This window comes from Acomys russatus, chromosome 18 (assembly GCF_903995435.1).
Source record: "Acomys russatus chromosome 18, mAcoRus1.1, whole genome shotgun sequence".
NCBI classification, from domain to species: Eukaryota; Metazoa; Chordata; class Mammalia; order Rodentia; family Muridae; genus Acomys; species Acomys russatus.
This window is the reverse complement of record NC_067154.1, coordinates 44,004,350-44,021,025: the sequence shown is the minus strand read 5'-3', so window position 1 is coordinate 44,021,025 and position 16,676 is coordinate 44,004,350. Positions and strand designations below refer to the sequence as shown.

Genomic DNA, 16,676 nt, shown 5'->3' with positions numbered 1-16,676 from the left:
GTTGTACTCCATAGACTCCAGGGAGCCTCCATGCCTAGAGATGGCCCCCGCCATTTCCTTTCTCTCTCCCAGCCCCGACTCTCCCCACATCTGATCCCCACTCATGGTCCCCTTCTCATTCCCTCTCACTCAGTTCCCTCCTCCATCTTCTTCAGATGACTATTTTTTTCCCCTTCTGAATGAGATTCAAGCATACTTCCTTGAGCCCTCTGTGTTACTAGCTTCGTTGGGTCTGTGTATTGTAGCATGGTTATTTTGTACTTAATGGCTAATATCCACTTATACTTGAGTGTATACCATGCATGTTTTTCTGGGTTTAGGTTACCTCGCTCTGGATGATATTTTTTAGTTCCATCTATTGGACAGAAAATTTCATAATATCCTTGTTTTTAATAGCTGAGTAGTCTTCCATTATGTAAATGTACCACATTTTCTTTATCCATTCTTCAGTTGAGGGACATCTAGGGGATGTTTCCAGTTTCTGGCTATTACGAATAAAGCTGCTATGAATATAGTTGAGCAAGTGTCCTTGTGGTATGGTGGAGCATCTTTTGGGCATATGCCATGGCTCTTGATGTAGAAACATTGCTAATTTTCTGAGAAACCTCCAGGCTGATTTCCAAATTACTTGTACAAGTTTGTGCTCCCACCAGCAATGGATGAGTGTTCCCCTTGCTCCACATCGTGTGCTGTCACTTGAGGTTTTGATCTTAGCCATTCTGATGGGTGTAAGATGGAATCTCAGAGTCGTTTTGATTTGCATTTCCCTGATGACTAGGGATGCCATTTTGTTCTATTGACTGTGTCTTTTGCCTTACAGAAGCCTTTCAGTTTCATGAGGTCCCATTTATTAATTGTTGGTCTTAGTGCCTGAGCTGTTGGTGTTCTGTTCAGGCAGTTTTTTCTTGTACCTATGAGTTCAAGGCTATTCCCCACTTTCTCTTCTATTAGTTTTAGTGTACACAGTTTTATGTTTAGGCCTTTAATCTACTTGGACTTCAGTTTTGTGCACAGTGGTAAATATGGATCTATTTGCATTCTTCTACATGCAGATATCCAGCTAGGCCAGCACCATTTGTTGAAGACACTTTCTTTTTTTTCCATTGTATGGTGTTGGCTTCTTTGTCAAAAATCAAGTGTCCATAGTTGTGTGGGTATATTTCTGGGTCTTCGATTCAATTCTATTGGTCAGCCTTCACTGTTTTTATGTCAATGCCATGCAGTTTTTATTACTATTGCTCTGTAGTACAGCTTGAAATCAGGGATGGAGATAACTCCAGAAGATCTTTTATTTTTTAGGATTATTATAACCATCCTGACTCTTTTAGTTTTCAATATGAAGTTGAGAATTGTTCTTTTAAGGCCTGTAAAGAATAGTGTTGGAATTTTGATGGGATGTGTACTAAATGGTAGATTGCTTTTGGTAAAATGGTCATTTTTACCATGTTAATCCAACCAATTCATGAGCATAGGAGATCTTTCCATCTTCTGATATCTTGTTCAGTTTCTTTCTTCAGAGACTTGAAGTTCTTGTCTTACAGGGCTTTCACTTGCTTGGTTAGAGTTACACCAAGACACTTTATATTATTTGTGGCTATCATGAAGGGTGTTGTTTCCCTAACTTCTTTCTCAGCCCATTTATCAATTGTATACAGAAGAGTAACTGATTTTTTTTTTACTTAATTTTCTATTCAGCCACTTTGTAGAAGGTGTTTTTTGTTTGTTTGTTTTGTTTTGTTTTGTTTTATCAACTGTAGGAGTTCTTTGGTAGAAATTTGGGGGTCAGTTATGTATATCACCATGTTTGTTATTTTGTTGTTGGTGGTGGTAGTTCATGTGTCTATGTGTTTTTTTTTTTCCCTTTAGTTTTACTGGTGTGAGATGTATGTATTACCTATAATTTTTGTGTGTAGTTAAACTTGGGTTGGGATTTACCTTATATTATCTCTAGGGCTGAGTTTTTGGATAGATATTGCTGAAATTGGTTTTGTCATAGAATATTTTGTTTTCTCTATGGTCATACAAGTTTTGCTTTGTATAGTAGTCTAGGCTGACATGCAATATATCTGCTCAGGCTCTTCTGGCTTTTCAAGCCTCTGTTGAGAAGTCTTTGTAATTCTGATAGGTCTGCCTTTGTGTTACTTGGTGTTTTCCCTTTGCTGTTTTTAATAATCTTTTTTTTTTTTTTGTTTTGTTTTGTTTTTTTTGGTTCTGTACGTTTAGTGTTTTGATTATTATGTACAGTTGAGTTTTCTTTTCTGGTCCAATCTATGTTGTGTTCTGTAAGCTTCTTGTATGTGTATAGGCATCTCTTACTTTAGGTTGGGGAAGTTTCCTTCTGTGATTTTGTTGTAAATGTTTTCTGGGCCTTTGAACTAGGATTCTTCTTCTATTTCTATTATCCTTTGGTTAGGTCTTCTTACAATGTCCCAGAGTTCTTGGATGTGTCAGGAACTTTTTAGAATTAGATGGATTTCTGCAATAGTATCTCCTGTGCCTGAGATTCTCCTGCGTCTCTTTTATTCTGTTGGTGATGCTGTATTTGTAGCTGCTGTTCTCTTCCCTATGTTTTCCATCTCCAGGATTCCCTTAGTTTGTGTTTCTTTTATTGCATCTATTTTCATTTTCAGGTCTTGAACAGTTTTATTCATTTCCTTCACCTGTTTTATTATATTTTCCTGTCTTTCTTCAAAGGATTTATTCATTTCCTCTGTAAGGGCCTCTATCATCTGTATAACATTGAATTTAAAGTCATCTTCTTGTGCTTTAGCTGTGTTTTGGTATCTATGGCTTGCCATAGTGGAATAGCCGGTTCTGGTGGTACCATATTGCCCTGCCTGTTGTTGATTGCACTTTTTTTTTTTTTCCTTCAAGGCAGGGTTTCTCTGTGTAGCCTTGGCTGTCCTGGACTCGCTTTGTAGGCCAGGCTGTCCTCCCAACTCACAGTGATCCACCTGCCTCTGCCTCTGCTCCAGAGTGCTGGGATTAAAGGCATGCACCACCATGCCCAGGCCGTGGATTGCATTCTTAAGCTGGGGTTTAGCTATCTGGCTGTCCCTGGTGTTGTCTGGATGTTTCAGAGGCAGGACTCCTCAGGGTGCAGGCAGAACCTTGGGTCTCTTGTCGGCTGTGCCACAGGTGGATCAGGCAAAAAATCTGAATTTGTTACCATGGCCTCTAAATTCCACATGATCTGACCTGTGTTTACTGCTCCTCCAGCGTTTATTCTTTCTCCTTTCACTGGAGCAGGACTTGTCTACATTCTCATCCTTGGATTTATCGCTTGGCTCCCTTTGTCCTGATACTTTTTTCTCACATTTTTCATGGGCCTTTTTTGTAGTTTGTTTTTAAAGCACAATTCAGGTATTTGTTAAATATTACTTCATCAAAGAGCAACTTAATCTAATAAGCAATAGCACCTTTTACTTTATTCTCTGCTTTGCTTTTGTTGAAAGCCTTTATCACTTCCTAAAGTAACATAACTACACATATACTGTCTTTTTAAAATTGTTTTATTAATTTATTCAGATTACAACTCAATTGTTATCTCATCACTTGTATCCTCCCGTTCCTCCCTCCCGCTTTCACCCTATCACATATACTGTCTTAACTGTAATTTTCTTTAAGTTTAATGAGACTCTGATCTGAATATGATACTAAAGTTACCAGTGCAAGTTATTTTCATGTTCATTCATGTCACAGGAGTGAATTTGATGGGGACTTACAATCCCAACTTCTAAGTAAAGCCAATGAAGAAGATAGAAACTGTAGCAGAGCGCTCTCTGTGGTAAGCACTGTTGTTCGAGCTGCTAAGGACCTGCTGCACAGAGCTCTTGCTGTGGATGGTAAGATATAATTTAGAATCTTTATGTAGTCATAATTTAGAATCTGTAGTGCCCCTCTTGTACATAGTTAATGAAGGGAAGCCACCTTTCAGCATCCCAGAGTGTTTAGTGCCTCATTCATCTGTGCAAGTATTGATTTTGGGTCATTCACACCCTGAGGAAAATTTGCCTGCCTGTCTGCTTATTTATTTGTTCATTCTTTTCTCTACTTATCTATTTATTTATTTTTAGAGTGAACCAAAAATATTACTTGATACTTTTTTTTAGTTCACACAATAAGAAAAACATACCATCTTCTTAAATTTGGTCTTTGTTTGTGTCGCTGGTTTTTTGCTTTATTCTTTATTAGTATTGAAAATTTTTTTTTCTTTCTATGCATCCTGTTTCCATTAAGTACCAGCATTCAGCCAAACGTCTGGATAGCCTGTCCATGTCCTCAGATCCAATTGTCTGTATTAAGTTCGAGGGCTACTCCTTCACTGGAAACTCCCTACTTAGTATTTTTCTCTGTCTCTGTTTCTCTAGTTTATGTTGCCCTTGTGCAACCTTACAGGGACTTTTTCCTGAATGGAAATATCCAAATAATAACATTGCTACCTTTCTCTTGTTACCCACCTAGGTATCCCCTGTTATAGGCATCCTCTGTACTATACAGAGAATTACTAGTATAAAATATTCAATGTTATCCTTTCCCCTAAAGCTTTGGTTCATTCATGATGGCTAGACTAGGCTAAAAAAAAAAGTATTTTTTAAATATATGTCATTTATTCTTATGCAGTAGGTTTCGAAACCCATATCTGAATGAAAAATTGTCCTATAATGTAAACTTGTAGGCTTAGCTAATCTTTTAAGCATTATGTTCATGGATAAATGACTAAAATGGCCATCAACAAAGTGCTTCATGAGAAACAGAAGTTACACAGCTCGGTAAAACAAATGCTCTTTGGAATGTTTATATTATAGTGTTGTGTTTTATATTATGCGTTGACTAGTTTAGTCTTAACAGCATTCAGTGAAGAAATATTATTGTTATCATGCTTTTTCAGATTGGATAATTCCCTAGTGCCACTCATATAGCTGTGTTTAAAGCCGCTGCCCTAGGTTCTGCTCATTTCCCTACCATTTTACAGGCATATATACTTAGAACACATTAAGAATTTACTATAAGATATATAAGCACTGTTTACCTTGGCTTTCCCTTTTAAAAACTGGGAAATATGTATTGTAAGGATTGAAATAAAATAAACCAGTCCTTATAGACATGTAATTAACATCAACCATAGCTTTCTGAGGATAATGGTATAGGTTAGCATAGCATATATAGATTATAACGAAACTACCTTCTAACTATGGTTTTAATGCTTTTTTTAGCTGATGACATTCCAGAACTGCTTAGCTCTTCCAGTCTGTTTTCCATGCTGCTTCCCCTTATTATAGCCTACATAGGACCAGTAGCTGCTGCTATTCCCAAGGTGTGTAATTAAATTCTGTAACTTCGAATCTCTTACCGTTTATGCCATCTCATAGGTTTTATGTCTTCCCTTAAAGATCTGTAAGTCACTGAGGCGCTAGGGTTGATGTAACAGATAAAGCATCTTAAGTGGTAGAAGTTGCTAGCTGAGTCTCTTTGTCCCAGCATTGATTATTGGCTTAGTGTACATATTGGCTTCACACTTGAAGAATTTGGGAATAGGAAATCTATTTTATAAATATGACATAAAGGAAGATTAAGTTACCTGATTTTTTTTTTAATTCTGTACTTGATGCCAATTCTCCAGCTTAAATAAAATATCAGTAGAGAAGGAATGTTTTACAGTAGTGAGGTTAAGACATGAAGGAATTCTTAAACTGAGTCTTTGGCATGATTAAATATTGAAAAAAGCTATCACAGAAAAGCAAGGGTTTTAAATTATAGACTATTGTGACATATTATCTATGATAAAATTCTTTACCCACTAAAAGCAAATTTTTGTTTAAAAATACTATATAAAAATTTTGTGTGAAAATTATTACTTATAAGAATTACCAACAATTAGGATAGTTCCTAAGTAAAATCAATTTCACATTTATTTAATCATGTATATGTTTATATCTACTAGGTTGCTGTGGAAGTTTTTGGCCTTGTTCAACAGCTGCTTCCCTCAGTTGCCATTTTGAATCAGAAGTATGCACCTCCTGCATTTAATCCCAATCAGTCAACCGATAGCACAACAGGAAACCAGCCTGAGCAAGGTCTTTCTGCCTGCACCACTTCTAACCACTATGCTGTCATTGAGAGTGAGCACCCATACAAGCCTGCCTGTGTGATGCACTACAAGGTGGGCACCACTCTTAGCAAGAGTCACAGTCAAACCTTGATCTGAGGTTTTCTAATGATGTGTGAAAGTGCATTTTACATATGTCCAGAAATGTTACTTCTTCTGTAGTACTTAAGTATAGAGACTCCAGAGAGATAATTAAAGACCTGAAGACAGATTCTTCCCTAATGCAATATATCCTGATTACATCTTGCCCTCCCTCTACTCCTTCCAGTTCTTCCCCTCTTCCCTGGATTCTCTCCCTTTCTGTCTTATGACAAAAGAGCAGGCTTTTAAGAGATAACAACCAAATATGACAAAAGAAAAACCCATCACATCAAAAGTTGGTCCAGGCAACCCAACAGAAGGAAAAGAACCCCAAGAGAAGGCACAAGAATCAGCTGAAAGCTGTAATACATACGCAAAGTACCTGGTACAGACATGTGTAGGCCTTGTGCTTGCTCCTTAGCTCTCTGAGGATCCACATGAGCTTTTGCTCAGTTGATTCAGAGGGCTCTGTACTCCTGGTGTCTTCCATACCTTCTGGTTCTTATGGCATCTCTTCCATGGGGTTTCCTGAGCTCTGATGGGAGGGAGTTGATGAAAATATCCCATTTAGAGCTTTATGTTCCAAGGTCTCTCTGTCTCTGCCTCTCTGCCTCTCTCTCCTCCTGTCTCTCTCTGTCTGTGTCTCTGCCTGTCTGCCTGCCTTCTCTCTCTCTCTCTCTCTCTCTCTCTCTCTCTCTCTGCCTCTCTGTCTCTCTCTCTCTCTCTCTCTGCTCTCTCTCTCTCTCTCTGCCTCTCTGTCTCTCTCTCTTTCTGTCTGTCTCTTGTGTGTCTCTCTCTCTCTGTGTCTCTGTCTGTCTGTCTGTCTCTCTCTCTCTCTCTCACACACACACACACACACACACACACACACATACACACACACATATCGTTGGCTGTGGTTTTCTGTATTTGTTCCTATCTGCTGCAGGAGGAAGCTTTTCTGATGATGGCTGAGTAAGGCATTCATCTATGACTGTAGCAGAAAATCATTAGGAGCAATTTTATTGTTGTCATTTTTTTATCCAGTAGTATTTAGTTTTATCCTATGTCTCTGGGCTATCTAAGAAGACAGAACTTTTTATCTTACAAATTTTATACTTTGGTAGGTTTTGAGAGTTTTTTGAAAATATTTTTCTACAGTATTACAATATATAATGTTAAACTATGTGCTGCATGTTATAGTGAATATAAATCTTAAAAATTGTAATATATGTGTTCTATGGGTATGTTTGTTCATGGATAAAGAGGCCAGAGGGCAGCTTTGTGTTATTGTTAAGCCCCCCACCCCCCATTGTTTTTGAAGCAGGGTCTCTCCTGACTTAGAACTTGGTAAGTAGACTAACCTGGCTGGCTGAGAAGCTCGGGCATCTTCTTGTCGTCACCTACCCAGCTCTGGGGTTAAAGGTTGTCCTGCCGGGCCCAGCTTTTAGTTATTCATTTTTGCACAGGTCCTGAAGACTACACTCTAGTCTTCACACTCTTTACAGACCAGTCTATCTCCCTGGCCTATAAGTCATACTTTAAAAACTGGTGTTACTTTATCACAATCTGAACTGTGAAAATTTAAACTAGTCTACTCAATATTGAAAAAAAGTGAAATGTTTTAAAGTTTAAGGTTATTATATTGAAATTCTTTCAGTGAGTAAATAAAATGAATCATGCATTTTTAAAATTTAATTATGTTTTTGTGTTTGTAAAATACTCTGTTAAACAAATAGAAGAAGATACATAATAGACAAGACCATCATCTATTTACTCATCTTTTGATTCAAGTCTTAAGCTTTTAATCAAGTCCATTTCATTTGTTTTCTATTTATTTCTTCCCCTTTATATTATTAAAAAGCAAGTAATTATATTTTCTTTTGCACATCTCTACCATAAGAACTATTTAAAATAACTATAGTGTTATAACACTTAAAATGAGTTAATATTATCATATATATGTGTGTGTGTGTGTGTGTGTGTGTGTTATGAGTTTGTTTGAATTTGAATTCACATAAGATGAATAATTTGTAATGGTTTCTTCAGCCCCTTTTAATGTCAAATCTCCCACCACCTCTATCTTCTGTTTTCATTAAATTTTGATTGTTGGAGAAACAGCCCCCCCCCCCCACGTCTCTGCTCAGTGTGAGTCTCTTCACTTCACCTTGCTGGGTCCTTAGATCCCCCTTTAATTTTTCTTGCATCTTTGTTCCCTGGAAGGAGCAAATACTTAGACTTAGGTTTCCTGCTTCAGCTCTGGAATCAATCACTTGAAAGTAAAAGTCTCATTTTAATGCATGTTTTAAGGTAAACTAGAATTATTCTTGTGTTTTTAGTAAGTTGTATATCCTTTCTCTGTGTGATTTTGTACTAAATTATATGTGTGTATCTATTTGAATCATTTGTCTTATTTCTTGGTTTTAAGTTGGATTTTGTTTTCTAATTATTAATTATGTACTCCAAAACCAAAATACAGTTTCTTTTGTTTCTTACACTTTGTTTCTCCATTTTTTTTTTTTTTGTGGTCTTATCATTATTCTGTTTCATTTAGTAAAAGCATACATACATATAAACAGATATGGGTATGTGCATGCACATTCATGTCCTCTTGTCTGTTGCCAGGTAACATTCCCAGAATGTGTTAGGTGGATGACAATCGAATTTGACCCTCAGTGTGGTACTGCACAGTCAGAAGATGTCCTTCGTTTGCTTATTCCTGTCAGAACTATTCAGAACTCAGGATATGGACCAAAACTGACATCTGTTCATGAAAACCTTAATTCATGGATAGAATTAAAGAAATATTCAGGATCCTCTGGATGGCCTACTATGGTGTTAGTGTTGCCAGGTAAATTTTTTCTTCTCTGATTTATGGATAAAATGGATACATGTACGCATATTAAAGATGCATTGTGGAAAGTGCTTAATTTCAGAGAACGTTATTAAAAGCCTTATGGGTCTTGGTTACAATTGAGAATAAATAAGTAGTGCTGGGCAAAGGACATAGTATAATCTAAATTTATGAAAAGAGATTGTTTTAAAGCTTTTTATGTTGGGGGAAAAACTAGCAGTGTTAATACTGAGTCTTCTGTATAGCTGGGACCAAACTACCAAAAAAGTAAAAGCGTGGATTTGGTTTTCTGTTTTCCCAGTAACTGCTTATCTTTTAGAAATAGAATCCAAGCCCTTCCTTTGAAGTTGGGCATGTGCGTGCCTGTGCTTGCTTATTTCTGATATTTATGTCTTCCTTAAAAAAAAAGTTTAGTTTTTAAACTCTTTAGTCTCTGCAGTATTCTAAATTTAACCAGTCAACTATAACTAGTTTTTCCAAACACTTAAAACCGTAGAAGGAAGTTTTGTCATCTTTTCATATAATTTAGCCTTGATGAATTTACAGGCTAAGGGGACCAGAAAAAGCCAAACACCAAGTTAGAAAATTACTTAATTCAAAATGGAGAAGACTAGCCTAGGCACTCAGTAATTGCTAGATCATTGGGGAAAAAAAAAAAAAAAAAAAACCTTTATTAATTTAAAGGTAGCACTAAGGGAATGGACTTGATTATAATGGAAATTAGCAGCCTCTCACTAGAGATAGTTCTGCTGCTAATAGTGCTGCCTTTAACATGGTTGGCTTAGGTCAATAAAGGACGCTCCCTCAAAAAGTCTTCTTTCTAATTTAATAACTGATTACAAGAGTTATTTATATTTTAAATGATAAAATAATGAAATTTTTATGAAGTTCTGTTAGAGTTTGACCTAGATAACAGAGACTGTGCTTGCTCTCTTACACACTTTTGTTTTGAAGGAAATGAAGCCCTTTTTTCACTGGAAACCGCTTCAGATTATGTGAAAGATGACAAAGCCTCCTTCTATGGGTTCAAGTGTTTCGCAATTGGATATGAGTTTAGCCCTGGACCTGATGAGGTAAGAACAAATTATCTTCCCAATCTGTGAAGAACAATTGGTCATTTTAAAAGTTTCTGTTGATTTAAAATCCCTTGCAAGCTAGAGGTTCATAATTAAAAATGCTGTGTGGTTTAATTATGTGTGGTAATCTTTTGCTGCTCCTCATATGTGGGGATAATGCAGTTTGTGCACCGTGACCACATATTAGTGAGGTGTGGTCTGAAGCTGAGCTCCATGCCCGTGCTAAAGTAGCTTTACCTGTAGTAAGGAGCAGAGCCTGCCTTCACAGAGTCATTTAGCGTATTCTGTATTTTCTTAAATGTTTTAAGTCAAACATAAAATAAACCCAAGGTCATATCTTTCCCAAATAATGAATGGAAAATGATTTGGACAATGAAGATATAAACCCATACTTTTAACAACATGGGGTGTAATATCAAGTCTCTTTGTCTCTCAGATCCAAGCTAGTGCATCTTTCTAGTTGACTTGCAGAGCTAGACTGTGAATCACAGTGTTTTTATAAACCATGGTCAAACATTTTTTAAGTAGTGATTTTTTCTTTGGTTTTGTTTTTTTTTGTTTGTTTGTTTGTTTTTGTAATTTTACAGGGTGTTATTCAGCTGGAAAAAGAATTAGCCAATCTCGGTGGGGTTTGTGCAGCAGCATTGATGAAAAAGGACCTAGCACTTCCTATTGGTGAGTTTAGTTAAGTCAAAAGTGTTGTTAATGAATTAGAAGAAAATTTAAAATTAAGCTTATATTTATTATAGAACATTCAAAGATATAAACTTTCAACACAAATTCTGTGGCCACGTGTATGATCAATAGCTGTTTGACACACTCTGATACAGCTTGATATAGCTGTTTGATAATTGTTTAAATGGAAATGGAAGCATATCCTAAAATCTTTTTAAATTGCACATATCTATATTCTCCAGTATGTACTATATACATATATTCACACAAATACACATATATGTAAATATACACATTTATTTTTTTCACTCTGAAAGCCTGTGCAAACATTCTAATTCGATCTTTTATTTAATCCCATTATTTTTCTTTACCGTTCTCTTTGCCATTCCTTCTTATGTCTCTCTCTTGCTCCTTTTCAGTCTTAATTTCCTTGATTCTGCTTAATATTAGCCCATTTGTGAGAAATATACCAATATTTTACTCTTTTAATATTTTAATATTAAATCAAAGTTTAATAGCTGTTATGATTTTACTTTTTGATGCAGCCAGTCATCTTTTTGCATACTTAAACAGATAATCAAAAAAATATGTTGAATAAAGAATGAAGATAAAGTGCCTTTGCAAAAATCTAGCTGCAACCAAATCTATCATTTGGAATCTAGTTAGATAGCTAAGGGAGTCTGCTCAGTTGATAAAGTCTAACTATGTGGCCTGAGAAAGAAAGTTGTCTACTTTAGATTAAATGAAATAAACAAGTTATAGGTGGCCTGAGAAAGAAAGTTGTCCTAATTATATTAAATGAAATAAACAAGTTATAGAAAAAGGTCACATTCTTGCTGACAGCATCATGTCTATGTACAAGTTTATGCATATTCACTTTATGGTTTGCATATACAGTTCCTAGAGGAATAATTCATAAGAAACTCTTGACAATGTATTTCCTTAGGGGAAATGTGATAATTGGAATATATCTATTCCACATTTTTTTCTAATCAGTCTGACTGTTTTCTCTGAGCTATATACTGTTTCATAACTATCAAAGAAAAATCAATGATAAAACATGATCTGTATTATCCAATATAAGAGAAAATGGTGAAGGACAAAGATAATTAATACCATTGGGATTTTATGAGTCATCATTGTTTACCTGAAATGTAACTATATTATTAATCAATCAAAATGATCTGTTTATTTTTTTGTTAAAATAAAAGGAAGTATATATAAAAAACTTCATATGTAAGCTTATACAACCTTTTTATATTAAAACATGACGTTCTCTTCTACAGAATTCACACTTGAGAACCATGTTTTTGATTTATACATACATACATACACACACACAGAAATCACACACCAAAAATAATTTCATAGTGTCGCAAGTATCTATGATTTTATGTTGGTTAATATTTATAATTGTATTAGGCTGCTTGTAGCATGTGGACTGCAGATTGAAAATGCCTAATTCCTCACATTATTTGATGACTGATACTTGATTACTAACTTAACAGTTATAGCTTATATTACACCAAAACAGAAACAAAAACCACAACCCACTACATTTTAAAATCTAAACTACCAGATCTATCTAGAACTGTAAATTTCTCAATCTATGAAATGGCAAGATTACAAATACATAATGAATACAAAAGATTGGAAAGGTTATTAGTATATTTTAGTATAACTTTAATTTGCATAACAGGTAACGAGTTGGAGGAAGATCTTGAAATTCTTGAAGAGGCTGCTTTGCAGGTATTGTCTCAAACATTTTAACTTTTGTTCATTAGTTTAAAAATAATATTTTCAGAAGATGATTCTTATTTTCTTCAATATGAGACTCAGTGGTTAAGTACTTTATTCTGTTTATTGGCATGTCTAGAGACACAGAACTTATCAGGGTCCTCTTGATGAGAGGGCCCATATGAATAGTATTGCTATGTGCTGAGTATTGTCATGGGGAAGAAGGAAGAGGAAGGGTACAGGAATGCTTCTCAAAGCTGTGGACATTTCATTTATGTCTAGAAAGTCATTTTTACCTATGAGAAAAAGGCATTTGGCAAAGGACATAGGTTCCTTATATGAAACTTTAATTTCATAACATCACAGAAGCATTTGGCTCTTAACAGTTAGAAGCCATCAGTTTGTTGCTGTTATTATTTGCAATAATTTTGCTTGTATAAACGTTAATTAAGTAGAACATTTGGCATTGTAATGGAAATACATCTACATTTCAGTGGAAGTCCTGGTTTTGGACCTCTTGTTTCAATCTGTATTAATTTGTTACTTTTATCTTGCTGAGACCATTATATTCTCTTAGCTTAAGTTTATATAGCCAGCCTTCACTGATAGGATGGGAGGAGCCTAGTAAGCAATGTTTTTACATTATAATGCCTGCTTATTGTAGGCTAGAGATGTGATGCAGTAGTTGAGTAACCCTGTAGACCATACACTGAGACCATCAGTGATAGCTTAATGCCGTGTAGTGAAACAGCATGAGATAAAAGACAGATTGACAATCACTGATTTGAAGCCATAGTATCTAGACTATAAAATTTCATGAATTTGCTTTTTGTTTTGTTTTAATTTTTAATTTTAAAAAATTATTGAATTTGTAAGATGGTCCAAATACTTTGTCCACAAATAATATTATTTTTATTAAGGGAAAATACTCTTTAAAATGCTCTGTTTATAAACAGTGTCTCACAGTGACCATTTAATATCCCAAAATATAAAAGCTGTATTTTTAGACTAGAAGATTCATTTTACTATGTCTACTTTTTTCCAGTTTTACCCTGTACCAGAGACTATTGAGTCCATATTAGGGTAACACCGATTTAGATTGAGCCTGTGTCCTGTGCTAGGTATGTAGTTAGTAGTGTACCTATCTGCACAGCTATCTGCACACTTTGTAGTTTATAGTCCCTTTAATATTATTATTTCCCTAGCTTTACAGTTACACCTGAAAGTTAGTATTGTTTTTTTGGTTTTGGGTTTTGTGTGTGTGTGTGTGTGTGTGTGTGTGTGTGTGTGTGTGTGTGTGTGTGTGTATCTTAAAGAACTTAAGATCTACGACTCTGGTTAGTTGAGAAATAAAAGCTGGTGTGTGAGTTCTATTATTCTAAGAGTTAGCATTTTATGTTTATTTCCTGAGATTACTTGACCAAAAGGAGTAAAACAAACATTGATTTGTGTTGGCTTTTTTGTTTGTTTGTTTTTGTTTTTTGAGACAGGGTTTCTCTGTGTAGCCTTGGCTGTCCTGGACTCACTTTGTAGAGTAGGCTGGCCTCGAACTCACAGCGATCTGTCTGCCTCTGCCTCCCGAGTGCTGAGATTAAAGGCGTGCGCCACCACTGCCTGGCTGATTTGTGTTATTTTATCAAGCCCTATTTCTTCACTTTTCACATATTTTAGCTCATTTAGCTGTCACATAACCCTGTAAATCAGATTCTTGTTCCCATTACAGAATCCTGAAGCAAAGCACGTAGATAACTTGCATAGGACCACACAATTGGGAAAGAAGTTTTACATGATAGCTTGCTGACAAAATCCCTGACTCCAACCAATTTCTGCAGTCATGGGGAGCCAGTATTTCCTCTGTAATTTAAAACACAGGTTTTTAAAAAGCATTTCTAGCAGATCTCTTAAAAACAAAAGGTTTTACTTATCAGATGGATGAAAACTAGAATTTCATTTTTATCTTCCTTTTTCTTTTCATTAGATATAGATTCATGAATTATAGATGCAGGCCAAATCAGCTTCCACTTACTTTTTACCCAAGTAAAGACCTTGGGACCAAGGTCACCTCCCCAAGACAGTAAACACAACTTACCCATGGGTGTGGATAATGGGAACTGAATGTGATAGAGATTTCCACCAATGCTTCAGGAGCTCTGGTCCTGCCAAATTTGCATGGAACAGTTAGCGTAGGAGGTGTGCCATGTCATCTACCATGAAGTTGTTGCAGATACGAATTTTTGAAGAAGATAGGCAATTGGTTCTACTCTCCTGTAGTTTCTTCCTATAATTTGTACTTTATGGACTAACAATGATAAGACTGGGGCATAGGAGGATAATTTTCCTCAATAAGGCATACCTAAAATGGGTGCATGTTAAAACATTCATGGAAACGTTTCTATTTTAATATATTTGCCATGTATAGTGGCACATATATGAAACTTGCTCTCAGGGGGCCACAAATGAGTCCCATATTTAAGGCCAGCCTCTCCTATATTGTAAAGCATTTTTATAAATAAATAATAAACAAGTAAGATATCTTTTTTCCTCAATAGGTGTGCAAAACTCACTCTGGTATCCTTGGAAAGGGTTTGGCTCTTTCTCACTCACCAACTATTTTAGAGGCACTTGAAGGAAACTTGCCACTTCAAATCCAAAGCAATGAACAGTCCTTTCTGGATGATTTCATTGCTTGTATCCCAGGATCAAGTGGTGGAAGGCTTGCAAGGTACTTCTAATATTATAATTAATTTCATTTAAGACTTATCTCTGAGGAGAAATGAAAGGTGAAAATGACCTTTTTGGTGTTAAAATGCTTCCTTCAATAATTCAGAATATCTGTTTGAACTTAAAGTAAAAGATGATATTATATTATAATGTATAACACTTATTAATTTATTGTCTTCTCCATTTGTGGCTATATTAGAATGAAAAGAAATTATGCTAGCTTATGTTAATGTACTAAGAATAAAAATCTGACTTCTTTAGGTTTCAGAAATTACACTTTACCATGAAAGCCAAAATGTTGACCTGGAAGAAACAGCAAAACTTTAAAGTCAGCCTCATTTTTGTGTTTGTAGAAACTTGTATATAATGCATGATAGAATTGCTTATTTTTCATCTCATCAGACATGTTGGATGTAACTTGTGAAATAGATTCAGGAGTGGGTAGGTCCAACAATGGGAAATGGACAAGGTTTACACGTAAGGGCAGGTATCAAAGAAGGTAGTGAGAAGTTCTCTAAGAAAAGGGTGGAGGCCAGCCTGGTCTACAGAGTGAATGTAGGACATCTGGGGCTATACGGAGGGTGGACAGTACACCCAGATGTCCCTGAGTGGTCACACACTGTTCTGTCCTTGCTTTTATAAGGAACCTGGTTTTGTTCAGCTGATAGAACGCTGCTCTCTCTCCGTGAGAATTCACATTAGCTGTTACATAATCTTACTTTTTGATATCTTAAACATAATAAAATTTTGATGTTTTATAACTTTAAAATTATTTCATAGTATATGTAAATATAAAAGACATTAAACATTTTTGTGTATGTCCAGTGAATTTTTATTAATTTCTTCCCAGGTAAGCACTTGTACCTATCACTGAATCAAAAATGAAGATATTGTTTTAGCATTTTGTTTAATACAAGTTTAGTATATTTGGCTTAATTTCATGTTCTCTTGATTTTAATTCTTTCAGATGGCTTCAGCCAGATTCCTATGCTGATCCTCAGAAAACATCACTGATCCTCAATAAGGATGATATTCGCTGTGGCTGGCCCACCACCATAACTGTTCAAACGAAAGACCAGTACGGTGATGTGGTTCATGTTCCCAACATGAAGGTAATTTTGTGTGGTTTAGAAAGGCCCACATAGAAGTGCTGTAACTGATAAGTTTATGAATGGCAAGTCTTCAGGGTCTACTTGCTCTTACTCCTTATCTTTGTATAATGAAGGACACTTAAGAGTTGCTTAGATGACTTTTTTTTTTTTTACCTGTAATTAGTTCCTTAATTTCCAAGCTGTAAGTCAGAAGTTCCAAAGATTTCAAAAAAAGTAGTTTAAATTGTTTATGGAAAGAGTTGCTAGGCACATAGAAGGAAGGTCTCTAATAAAGAGAGATTAAATAAATGAATGAATGAGACATTTTTTGCATGAATTCATTTATTAGAGGC

At 35.6% G+C, this 16,676-nt stretch overlaps 1 protein-coding gene across 1 annotated transcript in view; it reads left to right on the top strand.

Moving 5' to 3' along the window:
- The window catches only part of Mycbp2 (MYC binding protein 2), a 218,461-nt gene that overhangs the window by 121,352 nt on the left and 80,433 nt on the right, over nucleotides 1–16,676 (top strand). The window contains 9 exon segments of the mRNA XM_051161021.1: nucleotides 3,703–3,845; nucleotides 5,217–5,317; nucleotides 5,945–6,163; nucleotides 8,795–9,020; nucleotides 9,978–10,096; nucleotides 10,687–10,774; nucleotides 12,474–12,523; nucleotides 15,061–15,233; nucleotides 16,200–16,344. Of these exon segments, the coding sequence (XP_051016978.1) occupies nucleotides 3,703–3,845; nucleotides 5,217–5,317; nucleotides 5,945–6,163; nucleotides 8,795–9,020; nucleotides 9,978–10,096; nucleotides 10,687–10,774; nucleotides 12,474–12,523; nucleotides 15,061–15,233; nucleotides 16,200–16,344 (1,264 nt within the window).